We start from the raw sequence: 13632 nt of genomic DNA, 5'->3' as shown, positions 1-13632 counted from the left end.
TGTTTTAGTTCATTCTTGTGTCTGTGGTTAGGTGTATGAGCTGATATCCCATGGCTGAACCACATTTTCAAATCACATAACTTCACTCAGCAGCTAATAGAAAGCATTGATTCGGGGTGCCCAGTACCTCAGTGGGGACAGTGGACGTCCCATGTATAAAGGCAATGTCCTTGTCGCAGCGGTCGAGGGTTCGATTCCAGCCTGCGGCCCTCTGCTGCATGTCATCCCCTCTCTCTGTCCCCCTTTAACACCTCATACTGTCCTATTGATTGAAGGTAAAAGCCAAAAAAATGAAAGCATTGATTTGCTGCCCAAAAGGACTTCAAATGACAGTAATTGTGTTCCATCACAACTACAGTCTGTTGCACAGGGCTGATTAAAGAACCAGACATTGACTGTTGTGTTGCCTCACGTTGCCTGTGTCCCAGCCAAAACGTTGCACATGAACACCACAAAGCCTACAGCCAATGGTCAACTAGCACATACGCTCTACGCCCATGTTCGTCATTCAAAAAGGGAAACCGCAAAACCGAAAGGTCAAATTCAAGATGCTACTTAGCCAGTTAGCACATTAACAACACAACCTGATATTGAAAGAACAAAGAATATTTACTTTTCACTAGCAAACAATTACTAACTGTAAAGTGCTCAATTGCTAAAAAAATAATCTTACCTACTGTAACAAGTTGGTTTTAAACTCACTCTCTCTTGACTTTAGTCGTTTCTTTGCTTTCCTTACTCCCGTTTCTCTTCACCTGCAAGAACTGAGCTGAACTGCCCGTCAGTGATATCATTCACTCTCTGCTGGTTCTGATGGCGATTCAACAAGCTGAATCAGCCAAACAACAGGTGACAAGGGCCAACTAATGTCAACAATGCGGGACTGCAATAACTAAAGGCCCTGACACACCAAGCCGTCAGTTGGCCGTCGGTCAAAGTCGGGCCGTCGGTGAGCGTCTGTCGCCCTAGTTTTTGCGGTGTGTCCCGCACCGTTGGCGGCTTTCCGGCTGACTGAGCATGTTGAATCAGCGGTGGAGCTTGTCAGTGAGAGAGATCACTCTGATTGGCTGTTCAGGTTTTATTTCCTCGCCCCTGTAGCGAGTGAATCTGCCTGTAGTGAAACCGGGACGAGCCGGTGCTTCCTCCTCAGGCTCCACTTCACTCAGCTGCCCAACAGACCTGCTGCTTCTTCCCACTTTAACCTGAATAACAAACCTCAATACAGATAGATATATCAACACATGGGTCATTAGAAGAGGTGTCACGATTCTTGAAATCCACGACTTGACTGGGCTTTTGATTTTAAGGTCACAAACAATATTGGGGCACCCACTAGCTCGCTTGGTTGAGCAGGCGCACCATATACAAAGGCCTTGCCCTTGCTGCAGCGGCCACTGGTCGGCTTCCAACTCACAGCCCTTTGCTGCACGTCATCCCCACTCTCTTTCTCCCTTTTACGCTATATCTGTCCAACAGCTACAGTTTCCTCACTTGTAAAACGCCATCAGATCCTGTTTTTGCCTGAGGTGGCCTATGGTACCAGTGGATGGTGTAATATGACCTAAAAACTGTAGTTTTTCTGTCAACGACGTGTTCATTGTTAACTTAACTCCCAGGGAACACCACACCACTGACTTCAGTGAAGTAGGAGGAGTTTCCAGTTCTGTTTTTTCTCCATCTCTGGCTGAGACGTTGGCCATGGTGTCTCGAAAAGTGCAGCTGCAGGTTAGCAGTCAGCTGTGTCGAGTTTGAAGCCTTGTTGTTGTCTTCCTAGGATGCGCACATGTCGGTGGATGTATAGAGGGAAAAAAATGGGAAAAATGCCTGAGGGTCGGACCCGCAAATGATTAGAGAAGAGTAGAAACTTAAATTTTTGCTTTTTCGTCTTGTGAAATATAAAACATATTTTCACCTCCGCGACCTCTAGAGATTGCATTTTGGTTGAACCGCGTACAACTCACTTTAATACTTGCAGCGTGGGTCATGATGAATCAACACAGCAGAACATGTGATATTGTCCTTTTCATTACAAGCGTTCTTCATCTTTGGCAAAACCTGGTGCCTACATTACCCACAATGCACCACCAGTGCCCACAGTGCTGTCAGAAATTCAGGTGCATTATGTGATATGAACAGCCTCTACGCTTACCCCTCACCCAAATTTATCAGATTTACTCAGCTCCCTCTGGAGACTCAAAAGGACTTCTTGCAACTTTTGTTTGTTACATATTTGTGGAGAAGCACTCCACAAGACCTTGATGTGTCAAACTGGTGGAGTTTCCCTTAAAACTTAAATCATGTTTTCCATCAGGAAGTAAATATGTTAAAGAAAAATTGTTGTATGCTGCAGTACATGTCAATACACACACACACACACACACACACACACACACACACACACACACACACACAGTGTCATCACCCCTGTTTCCTCCCTCACTGCTGGGGTGGTGTGGGGCTCTAATGTAGCTAACAATGACGCACAGGCTTCAAGAGGGCTTTTTAATGTTTTACAAGGCCAGTGCTTCAAAATGTATGCGGGCACTTAAGGCGGCAAGGAAACTAAATAAAGCGTGTGATGCAATGCAGGATAGCCTACCAGGAAAGTGACAAGCAGCTTTAACGCTGCCTGAGTGCACTCAAATGCTCGACCCATGTAGTGAAACTCAATGAGATGCTGCCTCATTTTAGCTCGTCGGGGATTTGTGAGTCTGTGTGAAGCAGTGGGTTGAAGTTGGTGATTCAGCTCACTCGTGATGCCCTGCTGTATGGCTCTGAACTAAGGACAGAAATAGCGGTTACATAAAGGTAATAAGAAATGTTGATGACTGAGGTGCATTTGTTATTTTGGGACAGCAAAGCGCTTTGTTTCATTTCTTGTTAAAAGCTGGGGAACCATTTGGCTTTCGCTCGTCTTTTCCCATGGTGTAACTCCAGCAGTGCTGGCTATTTGTCAGGTTTATAGCAGCTCCTGAACAATGAGCCACGATTCTGATGCACAGATTTTTCTTTATAATACAGCCCCATATTTTCTACAGCTCACCATAGTGGATTATATTTCTTTGTCTACAGCAGGGAAATAAAGTAGTGAAGAGACTTTGTGTGAAACATCCAAGATAACATGCAGGAATCCATCACAGCCAACATGTCTGCTTACATTATTATCAGAAACATTATTGCATAATAATGTAGTGCAGATGTTTCAGATCAGCACTTAAGGCTTCATTAATGAACAGCAATAATATTCACAACAGTGAAAGCAGACATGATGTTCACAGTGATTGATTACCACCAAATGCCCTTTATCTCACTCTCCTCCTCCTCTGTCGTTCTTTCACACACTATTAGATGCCTTTGATTAGCTTGCCTTCGCTGTTGGAGGGAAGTATGCCACAGAGCACTGTGTGTGTGTGTGTGTGTGTGTGTGTGTGTGTTTGGATGGCAGTGATGCGTCTCAGTGTGTGTATCTGCTGATGAAGTAAACAGACAAAGAGGGATGGACATGATTTTCTTCGATACTATGTGAAATTTGATCCTTTGCTGCCCTCTACTGTGTGTGTGTGTGTGTGTGTGTGTGTGTGTGTGTGTGTGTGTGTGTGTGAAAAAGAGAGAGAGATGCACAAACTTACAAATATCTGAGTAGCTCATGGCTTTACAACAAAATGTGCAGCACTGGATACACTGACACCACAGGGCGAAAAAAGCATGACTCCTTTCCACTCACTATTCTGCCTCCCAAGTGCTGAAAAAAACTAAAATGTCATCCTTCAAGTTTGACATATTCAGTTTTTGGGATTAAAAGGGAAGCACAACAGTTCTCTGTTTCTCTGTGTGTGAAAATATAGTTCAGTTTATTGAGTAAAACATGTACCTGAGGCTGAAACATCACTTATATATCTAAATAGAGCTATATTATTCATGTGGTCCTGTGTTTTCCTTTCTTTCCCAGATTCCAGTTTTGTTTTGAGTCGTGTGAACTGTGTGCTCTTCTATGGTCATATAATAAATATGAGCCAAGCTTTTTGTCAGCCGTGCCTGACATTTATAAGTCAGTTCCTCAAGGATTTCGCAGGCTTCTTTTGGGGATTGACTAAAAAATTGTGATGCGTGTTGAAATATCTTTAGGTGTTGTTGTTTGTTTTTTTTTTTGTTTTTTTTGTTTTTTTTTGCAATGAAATTGCAAGACCAGATGAAAAATTGCAAAGAGTTACCTCTTGTTCATAATTTATTAAAAATCAAAGGCTTATATGATAGACATGATGATTTATACCACTAACGTGACCACTTACTATGTATGTTTAACTTACCTTGATTCTTTTAATGCGTGCAATACATCTGGATGTAACAGTCTCTGTCATGGTTATTTGTGAAGCTCATGGGGCATTATGTGAGACATTAAAGTTGTGGTGATAAGTCAAAAGTTGCACAAAATTCACAGGGATTGGTTGAGTTCGTGTTAATGGTTACAAACTCAACATTGCAACATCCTGGAGGGGCTGATATGAAGAATGAACTGTTTATGCAAATTTTAGCCATATTAATTCACTTTCCAGGCTCCAGAGGTAACATATACACTCACCAGCCACTTTATGAGGTACACCTCTTCAACTGCCTGTTAACAAAAAACTTAATAAGCCAATCACGTGGAACCAACTCAGTGCATTTAGGCAAGACATCCTGCTGAAGTTCAAACCAAGCATCAGAATGGGGAAGAAGCTGGTGGTGGGGGTGGTGGTGGTGTAATGGTGTGGGGGATATTTTCTTGGCACACTTTGGGCCCCTTAGTACCAACTGCACATGGTTTAAACACCACAGCCTACCTGAGTATTGTTGCTGACCGTGTCCATCCCTTTATGACCACAGTGTACCCATCTTCTGATGGCTACTTCCAGCAGGATAACGCACCATGTCACAAAGCTCAAATCATCTCAAACTGGTTTCTTGAACATGACAATGAGTTCACTGTACTCCAATGGCCTCCACAGTCATCAGATCTCAGTCCAATAGAGCACCTTTGGGATGTGGTGGAACAGGAGATTCTCATCATGGATGTGCAGCTGACAAATCTGCAGCAGCTGTGTGATGCTATCATGTCAATATGGACCAAAATCTCTGAGGAATGTTTCCAGCACCTTTTTGAATCTATGGCACCAAGAATTAAGTTAGTTCTGAAGGCAAAAGGGGTCCAACCTGGTACTAGCAAGGTGTACCTAATAAAGTGGCCAGTGAGTGTATATTTAAGTGTTTAGATAAAAGTGTTGACATGCAAAGAATATGCTGATTATTAGTTCCACGTATCAGAACATATACTTCTCATACAAACACACAGGCAAGTCAAGTTTCCAATAAGATGCTACTTTTGGTAGCTTTAATTGAAAACGGCCTCAATTCTGAGAATCTGTCCAGTGCACGAGGACACTAATGACATCCTACCTCGATGCCTCTGTGAGTGTGTAAATATGTGTTTGTTTATTTGCATTACAGCGTCTAAGACGGAGTCTGCCCCCAGGATTACTTAGGAGAATCTCATCAACTTGGACTACAACCACCTCAGCTACGGGGCTGCCCACCATCGAGCCAGGCCCTGTACGCCGAGACCGCTCAGCCAGCATCAAACACACCACAGAAAGGTCATTCTCACTCACATTAGCTTTGAACAGTAACAGAGATCACAAAGAAATGTTAGGGTCACAGTAAATAATTTTCCTGATTTTTCTCTTAAATTAAATCAGTGAGTCATGGAACCATTCAGTGATGATGACCATCTCAAAGAGTCGGTCCATGTCCTGTGCTGCCACCGTCACCTCCAACCACCTCTACAGCAAACCACTGGGAAGACCAGGTACGTCTGTATGTACAAAGCTACTTGACACGCTGAGTACAAATTGAGTAAGTTACGCAGGTAAAACACGCCTTTGGAGATTTTTTTTGAACTGGAAAGAATTTTTACAAAAGAAAAATTCCCTTTTTAGCTTCACTTTTCACTGCTCACAGTTCGTTGTCAAATTTAGGATTTTGTAGTTGCGGATGTAAATAAAATTAGCTCTGAAATTGATGTGACTTAAAACAGAAAAAACAATAAAAACTTAATTCAAAAGTAAATGATTTCGATAAAGATAGGTAAATACTAGTATCAAGAGCAAAGTACGTAACAGAAACATTAAAGTCAGTATTTTTTTCTCCAGGTTTCCCCCCCTCCAACGTATCACCTCTGGGCTCTCCGTGCCCATCTCCTCCTGTCCAGGGCACGCCTGTCTCCAGCCCTACCATCAAGACATGTTCAGTGCAGCTTCCTGAGCCGGCTGGGCCCCTGACGGAGCGGACCCCTGGCTCTGTGGCTCCCAAGAGCCACCACAGAGCCTTAACTCACAGCCAGAGCGCCCCGAGCTCCACCACCCCTCACTGGCGGCCTCCTTCGCTCTGTGGCAGGTAACAATTATGCTCATATTACATTTTAATTATTAACAGAAAGTTCAAATTCACAGATATTATAATGAGGTTTCACAAGCATCTGTGTCTCTTTGTGGGTATGACTGGCCCATTTGTGTGAAGATCAGGGAACTGAGTCATATCATTAGTCTACGCTGGGAGGACAGGAAGTGTTTCAGTTATCAGATGAGGGAGAATGATCAGGATGGACCAGTATTTATCCTCTGAATGTGTCAGTGTTTCTCTGCTGTCTCTCCATCAGCTGTGGCAGGCCATTCAACAATCGACTAAACCACGGGGTAGAATCTGTCGACAAAATGGACAGAATACCCCATCCAGGTAAACAGCCTACAGCCCACTGTTCCTCCTCCACACCTGCTCTCATGGTAACACTAAATTGTACATGTCTAACATGTGTAATTTGTCCCCAGATGAGCGTGCGGTAATTTCTTCAGACTATGACAGCACCTACGACAGCACCTACGAGACCAACCACAGTGACAGCAGCGACTTTGCACAGAATGAAGAGGAGGGAGAGGGAAACAAGAAGCCGCCTGAAGCAAGGGAAGGTTGCAGGGAGTATCTGGCGGAGGGCATCGTTCTTCAACCACTCCTGCCATCACCAGAGGTAGGCAATCAGAGGGGCTTCATTTAGTAACAAGAAAAGATGTCTGTTATGTTTTATGTGCTTTAATTTGCTTAAAATCCCTCCAAAGACAGTAAGAAATATAGAAAATTTGTCATTTATTTTAAATAGGTTACAATGATTTAACCATTTCCTGTCATTGGGTAAACATACAGCTCAATAAACAACATACATTTTGTGTAAAGGCTTTCCATCCATCCATTTTCAACTGCTTATCCGAAGCTGGGTCGCGGGCGCAGCAGGCTGAGCAAAGCATTCCAGACATCCCTCTCCCCAGCAACGCTTTCAAGCTCCTCCTGAGGGACCCCAAGGTGTTTCCAGGCCAGACGAAATATGTTATCACTCCAGTGTGTTCTGGGTCTGCCCTGGGGTCTCCCACCAGTGGGACGTGCCCAGAACACTTCCAACAGGATGTGCCCAGAAGGCACTCTGATCAGATGTCCGTACCACCTCAACTGACCCCTTTCGACACAAAGGAGCAGCAGCTCTACTCAGAGCTCCCTCTGGATGACCAAGCTGCTTACCCTATCTCTTAGACTGAGCCCAGTTACCCTTCTGAGGAAACTCATTTGGGCCTCTTGTATTCAGTCATTACCCAGAGCTCATGACCATAGGTGAGGGTTGGGACGTAGATGGACCAGTAAATCGAAATCTTTGCCTTCCGTCTCAGCTCCCTCTTCACCACGACAGTCCGGCGCAGCACCCGCACCACTGCGGACGCTGCACCAAACTGACGATCCATCTCACGTTCTATTCTACCCTCACTTGTGAACAGGACCCCGAGATACTTGAACTCTCTCGCTTGAGGCAGTAACTCTCTCCCAACACGGAGGGGGCATTCCACCATTTTCCGGCAGAGAACTGTGGCCTCAAATTTGGAGCTGCTGACTTTCATACCAACCGCTTCACACTTGGCTGCAAACTGCTCCATTGCCTGCTAGAGGTCACGGTATGATGAAGCCAACAGAACCACATCAACTGCAAAAAGCAGAGATTCGATTCTGAGGTCGCACAACCAGAAAGAAAAGCCTTTACACCACTTGGTGACCTCAGGAGGTGTAAAGGCTGGAAACAAAGCAGTGGTGCAGTCCAACAGTGAATATATACAGAGTGGATTGTAAAATGACTTAAATTTGCCAATTTGTTGACCATCAAGTTATTTCACTGAATTTACAAGTATCTTTCTGTACCCCTACCTTCACCTGACAGGACAAGCCAATCTCGGCTGTGGAGCCTGTGATGACATCAGCGCTGGAGCCTCTGATGAGTCAACTCAACAACTGGAACTTTCCCATTTTCAGGCTAGTGGAGAAGACCGATGGCAAGACAGGCTCCATCCTCAGTCAGGTAGACACTAATTAGTGGGGCAATGTTAAAACTCATATGACATCTATTTGATGAAGACATATCAATACTGAGTCAATTACAGGGAACTTATATTAATGGATTTTTCTTTCATTTTCTCAATTAGCAGCTCAATGGGGACATTAGCTGTCAATGCAGGTGGTAGTAAGAGTGAATTTCCATTTTAAGCCTGCAACAACAACAACATCAAAAACAACACTAGAAAATGAAAGCACAGATCAGTGACACATGTAGCGTTGACCAAAATGTCAGCTCCAAAAACAATTTGTGTTGACTTGTGGATTCTTGACCTTACTATAACAAAAAGTGTGCTGTGGAATGACAAGTGACTTGACCCAACTATACATCTGGGGTGTATTCCAGAAAGTGGGTCAAGTCAAAACTTTGAGTTTGTTTGTTTCAGAAAGAGAGGTCACTTGAACTCTGGGTTTGTTACCATGGTAATTGACTGTGAGCCAAACCTGCGCGCTGGCAGGTTTTTCTCTTTGTCTCCTCCCTCTAACAGAGCCAGACATGCTATTTTATTTCACCAAACATATTATTACTAGATATGATTGTGTGCTTACAATCATGTCTCCAAGTCTTAGATGTATTTGTTGATCCAATAGAGGTCCCTTGAACACATATTAAGCTGTTGCCCAAAAGCACGTTATTGGCGCCGCAACCAGGTGCTGAGGGTTATGGTAGAGGCCAACAGCTCAGGGATCTCTCTCAGTAGGCAGCAACAACCAGCGAAGCACTCCTTTGCTTTTGTTAAAGCCGATGAGAAGCTACAACAGCACACAAACCCATCAGAAGGACTTTGGGCAGCTAAAGGTTGACCTGTGGAGAGACAGCTCAAATTCCCAGACACCATAGCTGTGACCATGCTCAGGCCTGATATGGTTCTCGTGTCAGAATCATCAAGGCCGGTGGTTCTGCTAGAATTGACCGTGCCCTGGGAAGCCCAGATGGGAGAGGCGTTTGAGAGGAAGAAAGCCAAGTTTGACAAGCTCGCTGGTGAATGCCATAGCAATGGATGGAAGTCTTGATGCTACCCCATCGAGGTCAGCTGCAGAGGATTTGCCAGCCAGTCCCTCTACAGGGCCTTCAAGTTGCTGGGGTCAGAGGACTGCACAGCGAGAGAGCCATAAGGACATCACTGATGCTGCTGAGAGGGCATCAAGATGGCTGTGGATCAAAAAGGGGTGATCCGTGGATCACACTGGCTACATAAGAAACACAGCCTGGGGTCTGATTTACCCTGGCTGGATCGCCTGAGCGAGGGTGTATGATGTTGAAAGACTCGAAACACCCGATGACCACAGGTTACATCACTGATGATGTGTCTAGGCTGCACCTTAAGGTGTCATTAAAATCATCTGCTGCCCAGTGTTTTGTCCCCATTAGATTAAAGCTGAACAATTTAATTTAAGATGTTATGTTGGCTAGGACCTAAACAGTGAATTAATGAATATAAAACTTTATTGTTTTAACTTATTGACATCTCTCCCTCCTCTGGCTGTTTTTTTTTTTTAAGATAAATGAGCACAATTTCCATATACATGCGTTAATATCTGTACATCCACCACATTAAATGGAGGCTCTGCTTCTTATTACCTGTTGCCATGGTGAACTGTAGTATGAGAGCTCCATTCATTGTGGCATTTTTCATTCACCGCACACAAGCTTAACTCAGACTGAACATACTCAGAGTTGGTTGAACTGATAAGAAATACAGAGTTTTCCATCTCAGGGTTCTTTAACTCAGAGTTCAAGGTTAGACCTGCTTTCTGGAATAGACCCCTGAACCTCCACAAAGATGAGATACGACTCACAGTGTGTGTTCCTTTTGTTGTGTCCCAGGTTTCCTATAAGCTCTTTGAGGACACAGGTCTGTTTGAGACCTTTAGAATTCCCGTACAAGAGTTCATGAACTACTTCCATGCTTTGGAGAACGGATACAGGGTCATCCCTTGTGAGTAGAAGATCTCCATGTTTATTCAATAGTACCAGTGAATTATTTATATCCAGCATTACCTTCATCTGCCACAAGAGGGATGTATTGCATTGTCATAGTAATGAAGCATCACTAACAGGCCTACTTTCTGCTTCGGTAATATAAAGCATGCTTTCCTTGTTCACAGTTGGCAGGAATATCAGGTTTCCTGTTTGGTGTTTGGTATCGGAAGATGATCATGTAATTTCACATTAAAACTAAAGATGTAGCTGACGATTACATGAAGTCTTAGAATGTTTTTACAGCAAGGAATTTAAATGACACCATGTGACAGAAGTACTGTACATTTAAAATGAAACATTAATGCTTGTTTTAACCATTTTTCATACTTTTCAGGGGGACAACTATATTCAATGCACTGTGGAGTTGTTTAACTGGGAGCTTTTGCAATACCAGTACCTCAAATTTAAGATGAAGCTGACTGCTATTAATAAATGTCATCTCTTTTCCAACATACAAATAATTTTATTCTATCCAGATCACAACCGGATCCATGCCACTGATGTGCTACATGCTGTTTGGTTCCTCACCACTCAGCCTGTGCCAGGCCTGCCCACCCTGCTGACTGAGAATGGGATACACACTGGTGAGGACTTTTAATGCAGATAATGGTTAACATGCAAGAACGTTCCCTCTGACCCATATTCTGGGCAAAGTAAATCTCTTTTTTGTTTCCACTTGAATCTAACACCAGTCTTTTGATGGGCTGGGGTGGTATTAATGATGGCTGTGTTCTTCTCTCTCTCTCATTGTCAACAACAAATCCTACCACTCACTGTGGCTTAGGGTTAAGAGGTGTTCCTTCTCTGTCATTTCTTGTCATCCCTCAATATTATCGGTATAAAGTCATAAAATGCCCTCAGAAATAATTATAAAAGAGAAGAGCTAGATAATGTCGAGTAGGCGAAATGAGACAACATGCTTGATATTTCTTACTGAATAAACACCTTAAACATTCTAATGAAATGGCAGCATTTGAGTAAAGAGTACTATCAGTGACTGGGGCGTGAACTTTGTTCTCTTTATTGCCCCTAGACGCAGAGAATGGCATAACACCTGGTGCGACAGGCTTCCTGGTGTCTAAGATGAACTCTGTGCTAGAGGACGGCTATGGCTCCCTGGCTGGCCTTATACCTGCCCTGGAGCTCATGGCCCTGTATGTAGCTGCTGCCATGCACGACTATGACCATCCGGGAAGAACCAACGCCTTTCTAGTAGCTACCAGTGCACCACAGGTAAATGCACCAGCATGTTCGTGCAGCAGCAAAAACCTTTAGCAGGAGCTCAGCAGTTCAGATATTAATTGTGATATGAAGAAGTGTAAAGCAGAGCCAATACCAGAGCTCCCGAAACACGAGCTTACATCTTGAATACCAAATTTGAATGTGACTTTCACTTTCCTCCCTTGGTCTTCCGCTGTAGGCTCTTCTGTACAACGATCGTTCAGTCTTGGAAAATCACCATGCAGCTGCAGCGTGGAACCTCTTCATGTCTCGACCTGAGTTTAACTTCCTGGCTAATCTTGAACATGTGGAGTTCAAGCGCTTCCGCTTCCTGGTCATTGAAGCCATTCTGGCCACCGACCTCAAAAAGCACTTTGACTTTCTTGCAGAGTTTAATGCAAAGGTAAAACTATGAAATAAACTGTAGATCAACAAAGGAACCATCCGTCATCCATCTAAAATTATTATCATTAGTGATCTTTTCTCTTCTCCCTTTAAATAATTTGTTCTGTTCCTGTAATTTCTCTTTCTTCTAAATTGTCCTAAACTAAAGCTGACTACCAGTCAGTGGGAAATTCTTTACAATCCACAAACATTCCTGTGCACATCTCTTCAGGTGGGCGATGAAGGGGTGGCTGGTATTGATTGGACCAACGAAAACGATCGATTGCTGGTGTGCCAGATGTGCATCAAGCTGGCTGATGTCAATGGACCGCTGAAGTGTAAGGAGCTGCACCTGCAGTGGACGGAGGGGATCGTCAACGAGTTCTATGAACAAGTATGCTGAGAAATCTCCTTCAAAATCTAACTTTTAAAGTTTATACATAGATGGAAGTGCACTATACTAAGTACAGTAAGTGCTGAATAATTCTCACTGATAAAAACTAAGAATCATGTTTTTGTTACCTTAGAATGAACCATTTATATCTACAGCACATACGGAGTGTGTCCTCTTCCACGGCGTCTGCCATGTTGTTCTACAGTATTCAAGAATGGACAAATAACACTGGCTCTAAAAAGGATGGTTCACGTTTTGACTCGGCCCCCATAGTTCTTATGCACGCTTGGCACACCAGGAAGTTTCAGTTCATCCAGGAACACTTTAGTCAAAGAAACATTTCCATTTTCCATTTGCAGTATTATATTCGGAGGTATGGCTCTGTTCTGGGGCCTCTCTGCCTTTCCTCGGGCCTATGCAGAAAGCCTCTTCCACGCGCTTATGAGGAAAGCCTGAGGCAGAGAGAGTACACCTCTCTGCCCTTCCATGCGCCTACATGGAAAGCCTGAGGCAGAGAGCGGCAGCAAAGACCCCCCGGGAAAAGAACACAGCCAGCATCAGTGACAAACAAAAATAACATTGATAGGTCAGACACAGCATTAAAAGGAGGAGCTGGGGTGGAGGTGGGTTGCAAAGCGGCTTGCAGAGGAAGCAGCAACAGTAGGCACGCCAGAGCAGTTTAAATAGGGCACCCTGAATGAGATTGGTTGCATAGAAAGGAATCATGTGATCCATCAGCTGACTCCCTTCCATCAATCAGCTGCTCCATCAGCTGACTGGGCTGTTCAAGATCAGCTGATGGAGCTGGGATATGAGCTGAGGCTGACATCGTGTCCTGCCTGCATTAAGGCTATGCTCACATTCTGCAAGCTCACAGCTAGATGCCACTAAATCCCACACACTACACCTTTAAACAACAAAATCTCTCTTAAGTTTGCTAATATTAACCAACATTACAAACACTTAAGGAATGTTAACCTGGAGAAGTTTCAGCTGGTTGCAATCTGCAATTCTCACCACTAGATGCCACTAAATCCTCCTAAATCTTACACACCGTCCCTTGAAACAGTCAAGAACTCAATTATTCTCTTTCATCAGGACTCTGTGTGTGTTACTTGATTGGATTTGATGGACAGGGACCAAACAACCCACAAACTGTCATTAGTTTCTAAAAATATATAAAAATGATAAT

General features: G+C 43.8%; 1 protein-coding gene across 3 annotated transcripts in view; it reads left to right on the top strand.

Annotated features, from left to right (window-relative positions):
* Positions 1-13632, top strand: part of LOC125888672 (cGMP-inhibited 3',5'-cyclic phosphodiesterase A-like) — a 77544-nt gene that overhangs the window by 50817 nt on the left and 13095 nt on the right. For all 3 annotated transcript variants that reach the window (XM_049576173.1, XM_049576172.1, XM_049576174.1), the window contains 11 exons: positions 5485-5630; positions 5733-5842; positions 6186-6429; positions 6692-6768; positions 6861-7057; positions 8285-8422; positions 10286-10397; positions 10918-11025; positions 11475-11674; positions 11862-12065; positions 12279-12440. In XM_049576173.1, coding sequence (XP_049432130.1) covers positions 5485-5630; positions 5733-5842; positions 6186-6429; positions 6692-6768; positions 6861-7057; positions 8285-8422; positions 10286-10397; positions 10918-11025; positions 11475-11674; positions 11862-12065; positions 12279-12440 — 1698 coding nt within the window. The remainder of the gene's footprint in view (positions 1-5484; positions 5631-5732; positions 5843-6185; positions 6430-6691; positions 6769-6860; positions 7058-8284; positions 8423-10285; positions 10398-10917; positions 11026-11474; positions 11675-11861; positions 12066-12278; positions 12441-13632) is intronic.

Source organism: Epinephelus fuscoguttatus, linkage group LG5, assembly GCF_011397635.1.
Source record: "Epinephelus fuscoguttatus linkage group LG5, E.fuscoguttatus.final_Chr_v1".
In the NCBI taxonomy this organism is placed as follows: Eukaryota; Metazoa; Chordata; class Actinopteri; order Perciformes; family Serranidae; genus Epinephelus; species Epinephelus fuscoguttatus.
Note: the sequence above shows the minus strand (reverse complement) of the source record. Positions and strands in the feature narration are given on the sequence as shown.